This window comes from Aethina tumida, chromosome 1, assembly GCF_024364675.1.
Source record: "Aethina tumida isolate Nest 87 chromosome 1, icAetTumi1.1, whole genome shotgun sequence".
Taxonomy (NCBI): Eukaryota; Metazoa; Arthropoda; class Insecta; order Coleoptera; family Nitidulidae; genus Aethina; species Aethina tumida.
The window spans coordinates 75,939,538-75,962,454 of record NC_065435.1 but is presented as its reverse complement, the minus strand read 5'-3'; the positions used below and the strand labels follow the sequence as shown (position 1 = coordinate 75,962,454).

The 22,917-nt window shown below is 29.9% G+C and overlaps 1 protein-coding gene across 1 annotated transcript in view; it reads right to left on the bottom strand.

Moving 5' to 3' along the window:
• Positions 1-22,917, bottom strand: part of LOC109594640 (monocarboxylate transporter 2-like) — a 99,956-nt gene that overhangs the window by 7,805 nt on the left and 69,234 nt on the right. Inside the window, exon 3 of the mRNA XM_049961137.1 lies at positions 1,852-2,007. Within this exon, the coding sequence (XP_049817094.1) occupies positions 1,852-2,007 (156 nt within the window). The remainder of the gene's footprint in view (positions 1-1,851; positions 2,008-22,917) is intronic.

The following is a 22,917-nucleotide window of genomic DNA, read 5'->3' as shown; positions in this document are numbered from 1 at the left end:
TTTAAATTAATTTGTTACACTTGCATGATTAAAAACTTACAGTTTAATAAGACCTACTGGTAAGATTTTTAAAATTGTTATGCAGCGGCGAATCCTGATGATTGTGTCTGGTGAGGCATATTATACATGGAATAAAAACAATATTTTATTTTTGTTTATGCTTAATTAACAACATAAACTTCGAATGATCTGTGCTTTTGTCATGTAAATTTAGTACTAAAAATAGATTTTTCAAATCACAAATTCTTATGTTAACAAATTCTTTCGTGTTATTACTGGTTGACGCCATATCATAATAAAAAAGAGATGTAATATTAAAAACCTTTCCACAAGTGAATCCACCAACGACACACACGATCAAGTAAAAATCGGCAGTTCTCGGGAACTTCGTTTGAGTACATATTTGGAGTTATCTCATTGGCTAGAGGCATGCCTCAGCTCCCCTACCAATGGAACAATACCCCAACCGTAAAGTAAATGCGTCAATGTTGGAACCAAGTAGAAATATTCAAGATTTACTTAAGAAGCGAATTGGCGAGCCTTTGGAGATCTTTCGCATATATTATCCTTTTATATTAGTTTATATATAAAGATTTATTCTATTTTAAAGAATATAAACATAAAATATATATTTTTTATTATTAATGTTATATCAATAAAATCATTTTCATAGGTGAGACATTTGCTTCCTCTGAGCAGATGTCACTGTTGTCATTTTCTGTTCAATTTTATACTAAGTGAATTTTAAAGTTAAGTACGATCAAAACTACTTGATTAAATTAAATATTTTTTACTCTCATTTTGTCAAATTACTCATCGGTACCTATTTTCTTTGAATTGAAAATTTCTTTAGCCGCGTTTGGTCACTTTTTGGTAGTGGAAGATCTTACGGATTCGCGTCACCGACATGTTCATGACTGGCACACGCTCAGTGTGGTGTGCGCCTTAGACTCTTTTTGGATGGGACATACTTATACCAGTATATCTTATAAGTGAAATTGAATGGATTTAGTGAAAATTTTAATGTTTATATACTGTGCATTGTTGAAAGAGTGTTTTTGTTTGATTATTATTTGAATGGCTATGACCAATAATCGAAAACTCAATAATACAAAATATAAAACGACAATTGATGCCGTTTTTACGCGATACTTAGATAAATTTGAATCAAACATATTCATTTCCTACTTTAGTTACCATAAGCCCATTGTATCTTTTTTAGAACAAAATGAAATAATTGAAAGTACAAAAAGTCTAAGTAATGTTGAAATTAATGATGACAATGATGCAAACAATTAAAATAATGTTAAAAATCAAGTATATTGAAATTTAAGTAAATACAAATACTATCCATAAATAATAGGATTGTATAATAATTGTTATTTCAATTGAATTGTATTTATATTTTGTCGTGATCTTGTACAGCCCATAATATATTTGAATAATAAAAAACTACATAAACGTGCATATAATTGTTGTTCAGAGTGTCAATAGATGTGAAAACCAGATTGATGTTTATAATTTTAATTCAAACATTATGAAATTTCAAATTTTAATACTAAAGTTTTTATTTCTATCGGCAGTGTTTGTAACCACCAATTTTATAATTTTTGTTTATAATGATAGATAGTTTAATAATAATGAACAGATTAATAATGCTTCTAATCAGCTTAAGTATACTGCGTACGTGGCAAACAGTGCATGAACTTTGTTTGCCTTTTGCGTTCGCGATAAATATGCAAAAAAAGCCATCGTTTCTCTGCCATAAACGTCGAAACAAGAGAACAGATCCTCGCAGCGAACTGTCGCACAGCAGAAGTGTCGTGTTCGTGCGGTTTACGGTCCTGTTACCTTCGGGATAATAGTGTTGTTTGATGGTCGCGGTGTCGACGTCCCTGCGCCTCAAAGCAGGAACGTTCCGGTGCAACGAGTGCAGCTCTCTGTCGCACAACACCGGAAACGAGTCCTCGTCGTTCTCGTGGTGACGCTGGATCGGCGTGTTGCGATCTGCAATGGAAAATGATGACGAGTCAAATATAAATTGTTTAGATAACCGTGGACAATTTGTCGGTAACTGTTAGAAGTTTTGCGCGACCATTAAATAAATTCGTTGCAGTAAATTGCGGGAAGATCGTCCCGGAAATTCTCGGAGGCAAACGCGCCTCCATTAAGACCGACGTTCCGGAACTGCAAAGGTGCGCTTTGATTGTGTTTCAACCGATTTATATAAAAACTTTTCGATTTTATTACGACTGCCACGGCGAAAACAAACATTTACAGAAATGGAGGAGGGACTGTAAAGTTACTTGTTAGTTTCAGAGTTTAATGATATTTTTTGGCGTGAAAATCGACTTGATCCTTTTTATTTAATATCTTGTTTTTCTACAGCTTTAATTGGAGTTCGTTTATTTTCTTCAAATATTGCACTGGCAAAAGCACTGAACAGTTTTATTAGATAATATAAAAAAAGTGCGTAGGTAACCGTTTCGTTTTTACGCTTATATTTTATCTAATAATTGGTATTGGCATAAAGAGCGTAACATAAAGGGGCCTTGGGGTTTAAGGGCGCATAAAAATGTAAAATAGTCGCCCATCTTTCACCACCGATAAGGATACGAATGCTTCGGACACGATATAAAAAGCATATTTCTCAATCCTGAGGCATGGATGAAAAATGAATTGCTGATATTTTATTAACAACAAGAGATAATAAAATGGGGCGTGTTTTTTTGTCACCGAACCCCGCTGAATATTTTACGAGACGCATTGTGTCTCGTTTATTTTCCTCACCTGAAAATTATTAATTGAAGAATTTGTACGTTGAATAAATTATTGTATGTAAACGTTTATCGTCGGTTAATTGAGTTTTTCTGCTCGGCAAAAGACAAAACACGAAGCAGAAATTCGAAATAATCCTCCGACCGCGTTTTCAACTGATTGCAGTCATTCATTTGCGATGATAAACCGCCCCAATTTACATTCCGGCATCTAAATTGTGTTTTCGTGTAATTCGTTTAATTACGAACGGCAGGAGGGAAAAAACTACCGGGGAATAGTTCAACGATTCCGAACACCTTTCTTAGAAGCAATAACGTGCCAGTTATTTAAATTACTGTTCGCTCAGTGTCTAACACGCACAATGGGAGCTATTAACTACTAGCCGGTTCTAAGGTTGTGATTTTATTGTGTGAATTTATGAATTTTATGTATTTCTTTTATGTTAAATATCGTCAGTTAGAAATAAGAAATTTGTGTACATAATATATAAGATTTTCATCTTTTTAGATTTTGTATTTAATATTAAGACAGCTATAGTTATTTTTAAAATTAAATTAATAGTTTGGTGATTAATGGTGTTAATTTGATTATTCATAAACTTTAATCGGTTTAACATTTAATAAGTTTCAAATTTATACTAAACATTGTAGTCATTTCAAACGGCAATTTTAAGCTTAAAACATCAGTTTAATATTTCGGTTTTGAATTGAAACTGTTACACTGGAATGGAAACATTTTTAAAAAATAATTGTATTTATGGTAACTAAGGTTAAAACTTGAACTAGTTTAATTTGAGAAATTGTTAGTCTCTTCAAATTCTAAATAATAGTTTTAAATTTGAGACACTTTTAGCCATTCTTAAAATTAATAAAATAAATAATTTAAATTATTTTAAACCCTACTTAACAATATAGTTAAAATTGACACGAGTATCGACGCATTTAAACTACAATTTGAATTGTAATTTTAAGGAACTTTTAGACTTTTAAAGCATTAAGTATTAATTTAAAAGACTAGTTGTCATTAGTCATTATGTTAAACTATAATTAATAATTTAAACATTGACACTATAATTTTTAAGTATCCATTACTAATTTAACATTAATGCTCAAATTTAATATAGTTTTAAACATTACAAACTGTATTTAACAGTTTAAAAGACTACTAATTGTATTTGTTTAAAATTGAGTTTCATCTTCTTAAATTTTAATTAATACTTTAACTAACTACTTTATATAATGTTCTGAAAAATGAGAAAATTTTATTCACATTTAAACTCCAGATTTTAGTTTCAACCATTAGATTAATCCTGATTGTAAAAATTTGAAAGATCTTTAGTCATTTCAAACTGTAATTAATATTTTACAAGATTAATTGTATTCGATTGAAATAGTGTTAGTCATATTAAATTATAATTATTAGTTAGAACATCGTAATTACAATTACATTTTTATTAATTTTAAACTTTAGTTAATAATTTTCAGTGTTAATTTAGTGAAAATTAGGACAATTTTGGCCACTTTAAATTTCAACCACAAGCTTAATCTTCACTGTTTTTTTAAGAGATTTTTAATCTTCTTTAAACAGTGACTAGTAGGCTAAAGATTCTATGAATATTAGTAATAAAAATATGGTTTAAATATTGACACTATAATTTTTCTATCATTAATGTAATATTTTGGCTCAATTTTTTAGATTTTAACACCTTACACACTGTAATAAATAGCACAAAGACAGTTTTCGCCTTCTTAAATTTTAATTAATATTTTTAAACACTACTTTAAAAATAGTTCTGAAGGTTGAGAAGATTTTATTCAGAGTAAATGTATAATTTTTAGTTTTAAACTAGCCTAATTCTTAGTGTTAAATTTGAAAAAATTTTAGTCATTTCATACTATAATTAATAATTTAAAAGACTAATTGTATTTGGTATTTAGATAGCTTTAGTTATATTAAACTATAATTAATAATTAAAACATTTTAATTATAATTGTAATATTATTATCAATCTTAAACTTTAGTTAACAGCTTTAAATATTAATTTAAACAATGTAGTAAAAATTAGGACACTTTTAGTCAAATTTGTAATGGTAACCAAAAACTAATTTTCTCAGTATTAGTAATATTATGATGTAGTTAATAATTTAAATATTGACACTACAATTTTTAGTTTCCACCATTAATTTAAAATTCTTGCTCAAATACAAGTTTTATACGTCTCAATCTGTTTATACAATTTAAAATACTATTTTACATTTGTTCTCAAAATTGTGAAGATTTTATTCACATTTAAACACTAATTTTTAGTTTCAACCACTAGCGTAATTTTTGTTTTTAAATTTGAATTAATCTAAAAAAACTGAAATTGAAAATATTCGATATTGAGATTGTGTCATGGTGTATTATAATTATAAATTTTTCATCATTCTTAAATTGTAGTTAATAGTTTTAAATGCTAGTTTAAACAGCACAGTAAAAATTACAACGTGACACTATAATTTTTTGTATCCATCACCATTTTAACACTCATACTTAAATCTAATAGAGTATTACATATTTCAAACTGTAATTAACAGTATACTATCTTTAAACAGTAGTTTAAATTTTAAAGTGAAAATTAGGACAATTTTAGTCGCAGTTTTAGTTGGTCATTTCAAACTGTAATTAAAAGTTTAAACATTGAAGCTAAGGTTGCCATTTTAATTTCTTAAATACTGCATAATTATTACCGACTTCAAATTAAATAAAATTATGACTTTTTAAACAACAGTTTTGAATGTTTTTTTCACTGTGCGCGGTTTCAGTAATTGCAATAGTATTTTTCAATTATCATTTTTCCTGTGTGTGTTCTCATATTAATTTGACGAAATCTTGGCGTGCCTTTTTTAGGTAATTATCGAGTCAGCGGTATCATTTTCGACGTCGACACAAAAAAATTTTAATTATATAATTGGCAGGTTGAGCGAAATGAGCATAACTGCGAGTCAGTTTTTTTTTCCCATTTATTAACTGGTCGTTCCTTTGAAATATAAACGCTTCCTGTGTGTGTTTAAGTTGCAGTTGTTTACTGAGGTTTTTTAATATTAATTAACGACCGAGGGAATATGCAAATCGTAATTTTGCGGCGGAAACAGTTAAAATCGACTTTAATCCGACCGGCGACCACCTTATTACAAAACCGAAATCGGTGCAATAAAAGTTTTTATCTTTAATACCGGACGCGAAATCACAATGGGAAATTGTGCGCAATTTTATCGAATTTATTGTTACTTTCCGAGTGGCGATCAGACTTAACGACTTCTGTTATAACATTTCGAGATTGCCGATTTTGCTCTGCATTAAAATCTGTGTTACAGAAACGGTTCGAACGTGTTGAAAGTATTTTTAATAATTTAGGATGAATTATTATCATTACGGAGGCGCAAATTACGAAATATTCCTCTATTTGTGGCCCGAAACATAAAACGGAGAACAAAATATAACTCAGGTGCGAGCTTATTTAAATAATGGCCCAATAAAACTGACAAAGTAAAACTATTAAATTTAATATTCTTAAGATTTGCCTGGAGAGTTTCGTGCACCTTTTTATTTTAATTTGGCTCCGACTTAATACTCCAATTTATTATTATAAATTTAATTGCCTCCAATCGCACTTTATTATACCTTTGGTGATTATAAAATTATTTAATCAGGAAAAAAGCATGTCTGTGAATGGCTTCCGTAATTTCAGGTGCCTTAATAAATACAATCGTTAATTTGACTCAAGAAATTTCCAAATGTAAATTATCCATAGAAATTCACACATCGACAATGTATATTAATATTCATGCGACGTCAACTAAAATGCTATTCATCAAAAGCCATTTAGTGTATGAATGAATCATTCATACATCGAATAGATTCTAAGTCGCGGCAATCATGAATGAGTAACGTCAATTTTTCACTGGCCTATGTTTTATGTATGTATATTCACTCTCAAAAGTCGGTCCAGCATATTTCATTCTAACATCCGCAGTTCCACATTACTTTTATGTTTGGTGGTGAATTTTTAAAATTTAAGTTCTGGAATTTTTGCCAAATAGCAGATGATCAGATGCTTAACACACTCATTTTAATTAGCTGGCAGTCAGGTGTAACGATGCGTTTCCATCACCCATCTAAACGTGTTATCGTCCCCAAAATTAATTTGACGTGTTTATAACCACATATACACACATAACAGAGATGTTTAGTCGGTTAGAATCTGGGAGATAAAACTGGAAGCCAGCACACGCACTTGTGTTGACCTGGTTAATCTTTCGAATGTGAAAATCCCCGTTTTCACTCCGACTAAAACTAGAAAAGGAATTACTTTTCGGTACGAGACTATTTTGTTGAAATCCGTGCGGTTTTATTTTTAGAAAAATGTTTTAATATCTTTTTGAAGTAGAACATCATAATCCGAAAGTCGAAATTAGATTTTTATACGGAGCGAGTTTTAAATATAAAACCGTAAAGGAAAATTTGTGATTGTACATGATGTAAAGGCTCGTTATTAATTTCAGCCCTTGGAGAAGAACGGAATCCCATTAGGAGACAAATCAGTGGAATTATGTAAATTGTGCTACATTCGTGGGATTTTCAGTTTTGATGGGTTTAAAGTTCGTACGTGTGTGTTATTTGATAGTTACAATAGGGATGATTCTCGTTCACAAGTAAATTATTTAAATTAATTTTAATGCTTGAATTATTAAATTATTCGGTTTATTAAACTAATGATATACATTAACATTTCAATTACCTTATAAATTACAGTAATTTCAAGATGTATTTTCTAGTCACGATGTGCAAATGATTGTTTTCGTTACTCGCGGCGATTGCAGGAACAAATCGAGTCAATATTGGATGAAAGTGGTCCTAATAACACTCGACAATGGAACGCGACATGGAGAGCTCTAACCAATTTCTTCCTCAGATCTCTTGAAGGACACGACGACCAAAAACTGATTTCATAGAAAATAAAAATAAAGAATCTCGTGGAAAATGTGTCTCAGCTCGAAATGTATCAGAGATTGAATAGAGGCAAGTAACTGGATTTTCAGATGCACAAACTGTAAACTTTTTAAAGCACATTGTGTGGAATCTACTGTTTGACATTGATGATCGATTTTGGTTACATCTCAGTGATATTCCTTTGATGTTAATCAAGCAAATAAATACGTTTCGTCCTTTTCGTTCTCCATAAAGTAGAAGTTGAAAAAATACTGGCTCATTTCATAATTCTCAGTCCAACCAGATTTTATACCATTCATTCAGATTTTATTTTTTCCAGATTATTTAAAACTAGAGCTGTCTGCAAATTTTACGCGTTCGTTTAATTTCTGTTTGTGGGTATTTTTACATGTTTTTCACAAAATTAACTCAACAAACAGCTCAACTAAATATACGAATCAGTGTTAAATGTGCATTACAGTACTTCGGTTTTGAATTTAAATTCCCGCTGACAAATGATGATATCAAATTGCACAAATCGTCGAGTACTCAATATCTACGTAAACCAGCTATCAGAATAATCGTTATAATATTCAAATATAATACGAATTATGTTGAAAAACTGTTGTTGGATGTCTATTATGTCAAATATTACGGTTTATTATTGTATAATGTTTATACATTTATTATTCGGTAACGTTTCATCCTTTGGTTAACTGTTAAGATTTCTAAAAGAGTAATAATTGTTATTTATATTTTAATAACAATTGTGAATTCTGTATTTTTATTCTTAAATTTGAGTATTTTTAATATTGTAATATAGACAATCAAATTTGCATTTATCCGTGTAGTTTTGTGTTAATGTTAATATGTCATTCTTATTTGAGAAATAATGTGAAATGCTAAATAATGTTTCTAATATATAGATTTATGAAGACTGAGTTAAGAGACGTGTTTCTAGACATTTAAATAATTTATGATATTGCATCATAATTTTTATAAAATTATCTGCTCTTTTGAAATTGTTCTTCAGAATTGTATTGTTTTTATTAATACTCACTGTGACAAATCGACTACTTATGCAACAGTGAGTATGTGGTTAAAGTTTGTCGGATAAGTTGCGAATTGGATTCGGCAGACCAAAACTTACATTCAAATCAGTGGAAACAATTTCAAACAGCTTTCATGGATATATTGAATTATTTTTTACTTCGTTTCCAGTTGTCTTCTTATGTAACAGTGACTAATGTGGTTAAAATTTTAAAAAAGTTGTGAAACATATTATTATATTATCACCTAAAATTTTTACAGATTCAGAATACCATTATTTTCGATATAATTATTATTTCTTTATTATGTATATTTTTGTTGGGGTCCTAATTATGTTAAACAATTACGTATCATTTATTTTTTTTTAATTCTTACCTGCTATTGTGATCATTACAGCCTGTCACATATACATTTTTATATATCAGACTTGGACGAGTCTGAAAGATATAAAACGAAACCGATTCTCATGTTACGATTCAATCGTGGACCATCCAAATCAGATGCTGCGTTGGACAGAATATAAAATTCAATTGGATGTTTCCAGACCGAATATAGACGGAGACAAGTGGACAATTCTTAGTGTCTATCACCGTTTCCTAAATGAGTTTAAGTCGTATTTTAAAACATATGGAGTTATTTCCGCCACATTCAAATACTATTTTGTTTTCTGGTCAATTATTCTCAGCAATATTTATATTCTTTAACACGTTTATTAAATATATAAAACATACAAAACTAATAAATGTTACTTTTACAAATAAATACGTACATACAAAATAAAAAATGATTGTATCGTAAAAAAACAAATGGTCAGTACACTGGTGTTCAAAAAAAGAATTTACATTCTTTTGGTCATTGTTCGATGTGGTTTAGGTGAATCGTTATGACAATATCGTAATTTAAAACATGTGAGAAAGTGAATACCTAGTGCCCTGTCTTTTCCTATAATGTCGGAAGACGTGACCATTTTTCTTGATGTGGTTTTGATGATGCAGGTTGCTTCTCACTGTATACCACGAGCACAAAAAAAAATTCCACGCCACACTTTTGTGGTATATGGAATTTTACATTTTTAAAAGTTTTCCTTTCCCAAACACACATTTTGTTAGCACATTTTTGTCCAATCTGAATATTTCGTAAATTATATACACGTGAACAGTCACAAGCGTAAACGTGTTAATAAAAGTTCCAGCAACACAACACCACTGAAGTTTATTTCAATATATTATTCTATATGGCGCATTCTCAATAGATCCCACGTTGGTTTCTAACAATTTATTTATTTTATAATTTTCTCTCACGGAAATACAACACTTCCATAATATATCATAGTAATAACAATTGACACAATTTCTGATAAAAAACTGATAGTGGGTCCCTCATATTAATTATTTTCTGTTTTTTTTAAATATTCCATTTCTCAAAAGTACACATTTTATTTATATTTACACAAAAATAAATATTGGTTGATATTAACTTCAATATTAAAAATAAATGTTGAAAGTGTGGAAACAAATGTAACTGAACTTAATAAAATACATATATTTGAAAACATATAACATATATACTGAAATGAAAAGAAAATATAAATATTTTAAACAGTGTCATGCCTTCGCCATAATTTTAATAATAGATCAAGAACTTTTGAGCGCATTCACCGAATTTTAAAACATGGTGTAAGAACTTTTGTGCCCATTCACCACATTTTAAAATACAGAATGTACAATTCGCATTCGTCATTTGCAGACAGTTACTGCTGTGAACAATTTATTTATTATACTTAAATCATATTTTATATATTACATAATGTCATAATAATAATACTACATATATAAATTTAATTTTAAAATTGTTTCCTATGTAAACTAACAATTTTAGCTTTAAATATAAAACTGTTTCGAATGATTCACTTAGTGTATTTATTAGTTCGGTCCGCATGTTGAACGGTCAAACAGGAGAAAACATGCGATCGGAGCCCAGTAACCTATCTATTACATTTTTAAACGCGGCATCGGATAAAACACATCTTTGTTCGAAACTGGGAGTATAATTGGCACGATTCCCCGGTGCTACGGGCGTTAATGGGAAATTCGCAGCGAAAAGTGCTTCCAGTGCCGTTTTACTTAAGACCGTTAACTTTTTATCATCGCCGCTCATTTTCTTTCAATTCCATTCAGTTTGGCTTTCCACGGGAGGAAAAAAAACAGCCAGTTTCATTTCCATTGATTGAACTCTTTTTGAATGTGAAAATCGGTCATCGTAAATCATAGTAATTCGCAAAAGCAACGGTTCCATGCCGGCAACAAGATTTATATTAGATGTAATGTTTTTCGTTTGGACGACGTTATCTCGTCGACTTGGGGGCGGACATTTCCGCCAGTTTGAGTGACAAGCAATTATTTCAGTGACGTGACCCACAAAAGAACGTTCTCGATGTTACAAACGGCATAAACAACTTTATAACAGACGCATCGGATAAAATGCATAAGATTTATGCATTTTACATACAATAATGTCGACTGCGATTTTAAGTTAAGCGAATAATTCTAAACAGAAATCTACATTTAACGTTCAAATTGTCAAATTGTTGTGTGTATATAATTTTAAAACTATGAACAATTTTAACACCAAACCTCTGCAAATAGAAACGATTTAATATGTTAGAGGATTATTTAGGAATAAATATTTGAACATTTCTCAATTCTTTTACAAAACATGACAAATGTGAAACAAAATTTCATACAATTTAGCTCAAAGTTTGGCGAATGCGCACAAAAATTCTTTATCATTTCAAAATTATGGCGAAGGCACACAACTGTTTAAATTAAATGTATTTTCTTTTCATTTCAGTTTATATTTATTGTCAACGTATATATTCAATACAGTTATATTTGTTTCCACTTTTATATTCAATATTTACATTTAATATTGAAGTTAATATTATCTTCAGATCAATATTTATGTGTAAACATGTATTACACTTTTATAAAAAACTATGTCTTAGAAATTAAAAAATATTAAAAAGTGAAAATAATTATAAAGATACTATAACATAACACGTACGAATATTGTTTATCAGATTTAACATTTCTTAAATTAATTAATTTTTAAATGCTAAATTAAATAAATATAACTAATAATAATTCATTTATTCTGTCTATTTTAATAATAACGAACATACGACAAACTTATCAATAAAACAACCAAATATCAATAGACACATAGAATTGTCCACTTGTTTCCATCTATGTTCGGTCTGGGCACCTTCAATTGAATTTTATAATCCGACAAATGCAGCATCTGATTTGGATGGTCGACGATTGAATCATAATTCGAATATTATATTTTTTTATATCTTTCAATATCATTGTAATCCGATATGTGTTTAAGATCTATAATAGAATTTTCACTATACTACGGATATTTTGAAGTGAACATTTCAAATTATTTCATATTAACTAAGTTTTAATAATAATGTTCTGTATAAATTAAACCAAATTGCATCTATAACAGCTCTTTTAAACTAGTAATAAAATTCCGTGGGAAATTAATGAAACAAAATTAATTAAAATAAAACAAAAATAGAATATTAATCGTTACATTTTTCTAGTCAGTCCAGTACTTGGTCAGTCCATCTCTTGTTCTATAAACATCTTCCATACTTCTTAGTATACTCAAATTAGTGAACGAATAAATTCTTGATCCACAGTTCGCCATTCTCCTCGAAGAGTGTTACCTAGTTCATCAAATTTTGAGGCTGGTGGTTTTGAGTATAAATTGAAATTGTAGTCTGGTGAAGGCAGGAGCCACTGAATTCGAGATGATGTCGAGTACTGTTGTTTATAAAAACGATATCTGGTCCAAATTCTTGTGTAAATGAAATAATAATTAGTTGAAAAGTGATACCATAGAACATTCATGGTTCCTCGGTTCAATATGATCTACTTCGCACGTCTCTCTAAAGAAAATCCAACTTACAATGTTACAGAACCACCTCCAAAAGCAACAGTTAGATTCATGTCTTGCTCATATTATCTCTCACCACGTCCGTGTCACGTCCAAATACAACTATCCGAGGGATAGAATGTGTACCTAGACTCATCTGTGAACAAACAGTAACGACATGCGGCTGCCCCCTGTTTAACAGAGGGTGTCGAAAACGTCTTCTGGTTCTAAGACTAATTTCATGCAACCTTTTTCTAATTTATTGTTACTCTAATGTCTGCAAGTTTGGTTATTGAGAATGTGCAATTTCGTCTAACAAAAATAATCAGAAAACGGTTCTGGTCATAGCTCATTGTCGACTACCGCCATATTGACATTCCATTGTGAGAAATTTTACCTTTGAGCTACTTATTGACTCAGACTGTCATATTCCAAATTAGCAATTATAGAGACGAAATGTTCTCTTCTTTGAGGCATTTTACGATGCTAAGCAACAAATAAATTTAGATTGAATTGAAGAAAATGTATTCAAACTCGAAAAATGTGATTTTCTATAAATAAAAACCGTGCAGAACTGCAAATATTTATATAATATTATTACTGGTCAAAATACAATAAAATATATTGAAAATATTTTTTAATCTAATAAATTCAAATTATCCATTTTAAAAGGCGTGCAGTGTATACACATTAAGTTACTAGTATTATGAAACAAATTATGGTTTACTTAATCAAAAGATTGTAAATTCATTACAGAAATAACTCAAGCTTATTAATATGAAATACTTTTTTGTAACGTAAAGTCACATTTTTTAATAATTATTTGTATGTTAGTTAGTAGAGTCATTGGCGAAAAGAAGAAGAGAAAAATATATGTAAATTAAAATAGTTTTAAATAACCGAAAAGATAAATAAAAGCCCAGCGAAACGTAAAAAATGTGATAAAACTGGAAATTAACTTTTCGATTGTGAAATTAATTGACACTTTTGCGTTTTTTATTTTATTTTCAATAGGAATTAATTATGGTGAAAATATATAAATTAAAAATATTTGGTTATAAACAAACTAAAAAGTTACTTACTTTTATAACTCATTTAAAATTTGCTTTTGCCTTTCATTATAAAAATCGAGGAAACTAATAAAAACAAAATCCGGACAAATAATAAAAAAATCTGTTAATACTGAGCATTAATTCGAGTCGCTAAGAAATTATTAAGTAGGGCCAAAGCTTTTTGCAACTTCAAGTTTAAGACGAATTAAAAGAACGAAACGGAGCTTTTAATTTGTTTCTCGACTGCGATTTTAATTAATTGCGCCAGGAGAATATCACTGAAATGTAATCAAAACAAGGGATTATTAAAATCGATCATCTGTATCAAAACCGTAGAATTTTCCGCAGCTAAAAAAATATAAACATGAAATCGGTTTTGGGTCGTCCGCAAATAAGTCTCCGAGCTTCAGCCATGAAATCGGTTAAAGCTCTCAATGTCCGGCTCCATTGTCGACCATTATTAGGACCACTTTCATCCCGTATTGACCCGATTTGTTCCTGCATTCGCCAACAATGGGGACGATTTAAAATTCATCTCGAAATACTAAAGTTTAAATTGAATGAGCGGTTAACTTAATAAATAAATGAGTATTATTGCGAACTTTTGGTCGGCGCAACTTCGCAGAGATTTAAGTTCGGAATCTCCAATAATTTCGGTGAATTAAAACCCAAACATGACTGAATGCAGCCACAGCAACTTCCGGCAACTGCCGTTATTCACCCCGACTTAAAAATAATATAGCGCCAAACTTGGCCGCATTATTTCGGATTTTAACACCCCACCAATAATTCTGGGGACGTTATAACATTATTACGACGAATGTAATCGTTGAGAAACCGTAAATACAAACCCTAAATTCAATGCGGTTAATAAATTTTAGCGAAATCCTTCCATTATACATGACTGTCGGATTGTCGCGCGTTACCGCTCCTTAATCCTTTCGGCGTCATTAATTCGAATTTAATCAACGGCAAGATGAAAACGAACGGATCAGAATTATGTTTATGACGGTCGTCATTTTCCTTGTTTCGATTATTGAAATTTGCATATTTTAATTATAACAAAAGAGATATTTGAATTTTAAGTTTACTTGTTGAATTGCTGAATTTAAAAGTAGATTTTATGTTCTAAGTTTTAGGATTTTTGATTTTTTGAAAATATACAGTCGTGCCCAGGGAAATGGCACACGTTACTATCTTAACGTAAATTAGGAAATGCAATTAAAATATTTTATATTTTAATTAAAATAATTACACAATATTCTTTACACAATTATTCCTTTTATACCCAAATCAAATAGTGTATAAAAAGCCATATAATTGGTAATTTATCGTTGACAAATGGTTCCATTACCAAAACTTTTCCTACACCGTAAAGAACGATTAATGTATTTTTTACCATCTGATCTTGTTTTATTAAACATGGATTCATCACTCGAAAGTACTCTTCGCCAAAATTCTAGAGGATAATTAATATATTTTTGTGCAAACTTTTAGACTAGCTCAAATATTCTTTTTTGATACCAATGATTTCTTTATTGAAATTTCTTGCAAGTTCAGTTCATTCAGTTGCTGTCTAATTATTCTACTAGACACAATGATATTATACGAACCAATTAATTTATTTTTTATTTACCTAGAGGACAAAAAATGATCAATAAAAGGAGCTGTTTTTTTATTAGGACATTTTATTATTGTTAAATTCCAATTGAGTGTGTTTTTCCTTATATTTGTTTTCGTCAGAATTATTCGGAAGTATCACAAGTTTTTAGCGACACCAGAAAAATTTAGACCTTGATGTTTCACGTGAATTATTATTTTGTTCTTCTTTGGAATGCAATGTTTCTTTCTTTTTACATTTATTTTATATATATATAGAATATATATTTTTTATACTGACTGGACAAAATTTAAAATAAATCTTTTTTTGAAATATCTTACAAAATTAAATATATACTATTTCTCTGACTATCACTGTATTTTAATATTTTAATTATTTTTATTTGTAACTTTATTTTATAAATTTTAATTATTTTACAAAATTAAATATATACTATTTCTCTGACTATCACTGTATTTTAATATTTTAATTTTTTTTATTTGTAACTTTATTTTATAAATTTTAATTATATATATTATCACACTATAAGCGGGTCGGGTAAAAATACCCGTCTCGAAAACTGTTGATTGTTAGCGGGCCGGGTAATTTTTACCTTTTTGAATGTACTTACTTTAAAAGCGGGGTGAGATAATTCTACTCTATTGGTTTACATACGGAACTGAAAGAATTATCTTTTATTTTTTGTTATTATTCAACAGCTTAGTTTGGACTATTTTGGTACCCGCCTATAGTGTGTTAATATCATATTTAAACAAACAAAAAAAATGTAAAGTATATTTTTTCTTGTAAATTTTAAAATATATACATAAATAATAAGCGTTTTTTATGCTTGCTATTTTCTAATTTTTTAATTGTAAGTTTAATATTTATAATCTTAATATTTTTGTACGACAACTCTTTTTATTTTATATTTAAAATTATACAAATGTTTAAAAATATTCTTAATTTTAAGTCTTTTAGTATAATATTTAATTTAGTAAATTTTAAGATAAGTATTTTTACAACTATAATATTATGTTTAAAAAAATAGATATTTTTATTCTTTTTTAATTTTAAGTTAATTATTTTGTAAGTTACTTATCGAATTTGAAACTAATTTTTATATTTCAAATTTTAGAATTTTTATTATATGTGTGATTAATGTTTGTCTTATAAAATTTATTAGGTTATTAAATTTTTAGACATCTCAATTTTCATAATTTATAATTTTAAAATAAAAATATTGCATGTCATAAAACTTATACTTTTTACATCACATTTTGATTTACTAAATATATTTTTCTAGAAAAAATAAGACATTTTTGTGAGGGATTAAATATTGATAAAAATATAAGCAGTATAATTAATTAATTTTAATTTGTACAAAAAATAGATAAAAACCGAACCTAAACAAAATTAAAGTTATCCAAAATCTTTCTATTCCATAAACTGAAGGAAGTCAAGTCATTTTAAAGATTGATCCGTTTTAAATATGTTTGAAAATACAAAAAAATATATAAATTTTACTTTACTGACTAATTATTATTAATATTTTCAACATTCGTTTTGTAGTCTTTTTATACTTAACAAAATTGGACGTTGATATATGGAAACACAGAAAACTTCCCCTACGAACGACCGTTTAATCCAGCACTCATTTTAATCATGACCAAAATGTTAAAAAGCTCGGTGTCACATCTTCGCGAAAATTGATCAAGTGGGAAGCTCGTTCACTTAAAAACGTCACCCTCTTTTCTCTAGATATTTTTATTAGGCCTGTCACCTGCGCCATTTGTTTCACGTCCCTTCCTGAAGGGTTAAGGACGTTCGCACCCTTGTTGTTCTTTAATTCACCCGCGTTAATTACGCGGCCGAATTTCTATGACGTTTGTTTAAGTGCGCGTTAATTGAGTGTGCAAACGCAAAAAAGCGCCCTTCGGAATAAAGAATAAATGCAAATGCAATTTTCCGCATGAAATTTATGGAAAGAACGTGATAAAATAGGTTGTTCGATTCCCGACACCTGGAAAACAACAGGGCCATCAATAATTGTCGTAACGACGGAATTTATTTATTGTTTCGAGGCATCGCGATCCGTAATGAGAGTCGAAACTGATAAATGGACCGGGAGAACAGGATTTATGCCGACGTGTGTGTGATCGTCTATTATGACTCGGTGTTTCAAGGATAAATCGGCTGCCTAACGTCAAATTAAATGGTGAATTCAAAATGACGAGAACCGATTTTATTTACAATAAATGAATAAATAAAATATCAGATTTCTGAATAAGGATTGTCAACAAGCTTTTGAACAACACAACATTCACATAAGAAAATTTAATAAGAATAACACTAGTTTACAGCAAAAATATATTGTAGAAACCTCCACATATTTTTAGATTAATTCGGGTCTGATGAACACGAAAATCCTTATTCATTTTTTATTTGCCCATTTGTGTTTTTCGATGAAGTTTGGAACACTTAGAAAAATCGAATATATATTTTGTGTTATTGACAACAAAAATTAATATCAACTGGGAAGATAGGGGATGGATCATCACATCGCGAAGGGGCTCGTGAAATGGACACATCTGTGAATGTTATAAACAGATTGTGGAAACGTTATAATGAGTCTAATGACGTAAAAGAAAAACACCCAGGCTGACCAGGTGCAAGACCACTTTTTGCTTTTGCAAGCTCGGCGATATCCGAAAATAATAGCTCCCGAGCTAAGACAAGAGCTTCTTGGAACCCATGATGTGATTGTCCCAGCTCACACCGTCAGGAGCCGTGTTCTAGAGAAAGGTCTACTTAAGAGACGACCTTTAAGAGTACCCCGATTGCTCCCTGGAAACCCACTGCTCGTTTAGCTTGGGCAATGAATGTTAATTGGAGTCCTGGTGATTGGAGCCATATATCTTTTCTGATGAGTCAAGATTGCTACACCCAGTTTCTGGAAGAATACATATCTGGAAATAACTTGGAAACAAAGCAAGGCTACAACATGCTTGTGAGGTGGTGAATTTTGGAGAAGGTTCATTGATGTTTTGGAGGGGAATTCATATTGGTGGAAGAACCGAGTTCTTTTTAATGGAAACCACTTTGAACGCAGTTTGATATCGCGACAACAATAGTTTTACCCATTTTGTTACCCTATTTAACCAATATGAGCCCAAATTCCTTTTTCCTGCAAGATAACGCTAGGCCATATACTTCGAGGATCGTTCGAACATCATTCGAAGAGAATAACATAAGCGTTTTACCTTGGGCAGTAAACTTCCCAGACTTTAATCCAATAGAAAAAGTATGGTATGCTACGAAAAGAAGACATTTAAATAGTCAAAAGCATTATGGAGACCACCAGCAGCTAATTTTGACGGTACAGGAGGTGTGGCGAAATCTGAACCAAAACCTACTCGATAGTTTGATATTGAGTATGTCAAATCGATGCAAGGTGGTCGTAAACAACCGAGGAGCTTCGCCTGGATATTATTTATTAATCAAACTAAATAAATATGGCATCATTCATAAATAACTTAATAATAATTTTTTGGATATTTGATGAGTGTTATTATTTTAATTTTTGAATGTATTTTTTATTTAATTAGTAAAAAAACACTTGGTTTTATTAATTCATTATATTTCCACATTATTTTTTAGGTTTTATTGCAATAATTTAAAAATATTTACGTGTTTTCTATACATTTTGACTGTGTTTACTTCGTACAAGGTGAGTTATATACTATCTATAATAAGTATCAGTCGGAAGAAAAATAGTAGACTTACGGCTACATAATTGAAGTGGATAATTTGGAATGTAACATATGTAAAAAACATTATTTTATATTTTATTTATTGATTTTCTTTAAGATTTTGTCATTATTCTAGGATACGATCCACGATAGTTCCTTCATAGTTTTTGTCTAGTTTTAAATTTTAACTTTACACAAAACGGAAAATGATACTCGTAAATGTTATCACTTTTTTGATTTTGATCATTGACTAGGTCTTTAGGATTTTTTTCTTTTCTTCAGAATACTAATTAGAAACGCCCACTGGTAAAAAGTTATAATTGTTAAGGTTTATTTGAAGCAAAAGTTAAATTGATCAGGTTGAGGTTTATAAGACTGATTTAATGAAAAAATTATGTTTGTAAGTACTATAGCTTATATATATATATATATATATATAGTTAATAATGTTAGAAATTGCATTTATGTTTGAATTAAAACTTAGAAACTGACTTTATTTTATTAGATTTGATCAAATTTTTTCTAGTGTTCACATCCTTGGTTGAAAATCCTTTGTTTAATAATTCGTTAAAGACGACCTTTTTGTTTACGTTCCATTTTTAATCAGTTATTCTTTAACACGTTGAAGACCGCATACCCACCGGCGGTTCACTACGCAACAACATTACCGACCCCCCCGCGTGCTCACGGGTGGACACACGACATGTTTTACGTGATCGCTTGTACACCGAAGGGTATGATTTAAATACAATTTATGTACAATAGTCGATTCTGTAAATCTAAGGGTTAAATAATGTTTACCTCAAATTATTGTACACTAAAAAAATATTTAAAAAATAATATACGTAATTGACAATGCCGACCCCGTGAAATACGATATTGCAATGCGCTCTTCAACGTATTAAATCAATTAATTTTATATTTTTAATTGTTTTATTTTGCATTGTTTTCTTTATATTTATTTATTAATATAGTTTAACCTACGTTTTAATTAAGTCCCAGGCTATAAATTTATGAACAGTAAAACAGTGACTAAAATTTCAGTTTGGTAAGAGATGCAAGTATTGTGAGTGATACATCACTTCAGTTGAAGAAAAGCTGATAATCGATTTAAGGTTAGTGATATTAAAATTATACATCAACGATATCTTGTGTTCAATAAATCGCTGCCTTTAACATGTAACGAGTCTTTCAGATTTATTGTTTTAACAATTTATTGTTGTTTTAACATCTATAGTAATAACATTATCACCGGTAACCCGTTACAGGAATCTCCCAGATTAAAAAAAAAATTAGAAATATGTACAATATGTTTTAATTTGACCAACAATATTACTTAAAAATTTGCAGCTCTAGGCGGTCAGTATTTTAAATTTATTTTACTTTATTTATACTAGATAAGCAAGCAGATACAATAGATATTCTGATTATTTCTGAGTCTGATGGGGCACATTATATAATGAACAAAAGAAAACAAAAATTTTATTTTCATTTATGCTTAATTAACAACATACAATTCGAATGATTAGTGCTTTTGTTTTATTTCATTTATGCTTAATTAACAACATACAATTCGAATGATTAGTGCTTTTGTCTGCAAGATAGATTTTCCAAATCACAAAAACCTCCTTTATACCAATTATCTTCACCATCCTTTGAAAATAAAAAACTTGGCTAGCAAAATAATTTATTCATTACTATACTTCCCGTTATCCAATCAAACGTATCGTACCTAGATATAGTAAATCCCCAGTTTTTTATCCCATATTTGTTAAAGCATTCAAATTAGTAATTGGATGATTAAATTCAAAGTAATTTAAACTAGAAATACACATTTATTTAATAAAAAAGTCACCAAGTCAACGACATTTCTTATGTTAATAAATGTTTTCGTGTTATTACTAGTTGACGCCCCTGGATGGATCCACCTTGTCGTGGTCCTGGGGCTCAGTACTGCTCCACAAACCAGTGGCAGTGGGGAGCTAACGGATCCAACACCTGCAAGTCCAATCCATCCCCAGGAAGATATCGGATCTTCCTCAGATTGGTCTTGTTCTTCCGAACCCAGTTGACAGGGGGCTGGCATCTTTGACAATCCTACATCTTCTGGTTCAATAAATCCGTATATGCAAATATACGCCCTATTTCCCCATATGTGAGTAATCACATATGAGAAACATTATGGTCATGATCTCCGGATCGGTACCCGGAGAGGGGTTTTTAAATTTCTCCTCATTGTCCCAAAAAAAAAAACTAGTTGGCGCCATATGATAATAAAACAGAGATGCAGTATTAAAAACTTTTCCACAACTGAATCAACCAGACACACACATGATCAAGTATTTTTTGAAACTTCGTTTGTGTCAGTCATTGGCTAGAAGCACATCTCAGTTCCCCTACCATAGCCCAACCTTACAGCGCATAAGAGAATGTTCAAACCAAATAAAAATATTCAAGATTTATTGATAAAACGATTTAGCGCGAAGAGGCACATTTAAAACTGCCTGTGAAGAATTTTCGCACAATATATTAATTGAAATTTAATGTACAACTGACAGAAGGATAATATGTTGTAAAACCGACAATTAAACAAGCAATATCTTTGTTTAAATACTAAGCTATATTCTAGCTTAAAAAATACAAATATAAGAAATGTATTTTTTAATCTTAACGTTAGATCAATAAAATCATTTTTATAAATGAGGCACTGTCTCATCTGAGTAGCGCCACGACTAAATACTTGATTGGAAAATGTAGTGGTTATTATTCTGTTTTTTATCTACTTCAAAAAACGCGCTGTGTATATTTACAATCGAAAGTTCATTTAGGTACAAATGTTATTACCTAACCTAACCAAATGTTTTAAGCCTTGGTAGATTGATATAATTTTATATGATATAAAGGAAAATAAATTATCGAATTATTTACCAATAAAGATGTTTCTCCCATTTAAACTGTTTAAAGAGCTTCGACTTGAACAGTGAACAGTCTACCATTATTTTATTTATTTAATCAGCCCTGAAACTTTGACATCTTCTTTATATTTCGGTCATGTATTAGTGGAACCTTGTTCAACATTTTGATTACCTAGATTTTCTGAGAATTTCAACAAGAGAAAATGTATCTTAATTTTCTTACTTGAATCTGGGAATCGGTTTGGTTTGGTATGATATGTCTTCGAATGAATGAGTATAAATTGAAACACTGCGATTCGTGCATACCAATTGCGGTGTGCTTTAGTGGCAATGCTTTTTGAATTAATTGGAACATTTGTATTGTCCCAACAACTTGTTAGCGGCTCCATAGAATGCATCTAAGTGAACTGGATTCAAACAAACATTGAATGCATTCTTGTTATACAATTGTATCATGATTTGGTGGCCATTTCGGAATATCTATTTAAATTGAGTTTTTTTGATAATATCAAAATTTTGTTTTTGAGAAACGCAATACTATTTAAATATAACTACCCCTACAATTTTCTGCCTTTTGTCTGAGTCTTACTATTAAGGGACTTCTTTAAGTAAAATAATAGACTAAGAAATAAATTTGTCATTATTATTAACCGAAAAAAGATTCATTTCATATTCAGGGCACCTGAATTACCCTAAAAATGTAAAAGAAAATTTCTGTATTTAAAAAGTTGAAATTTGTAAGGCAGTGTAATGGAGTAGATTAAAGACCGTTTCTTGAAAGGGAATCTTAATATTTGAGTTGGGTACATTTTTTTATAACATTCTAGGCAATTTTAGTCATGTTTTTAAAAAAT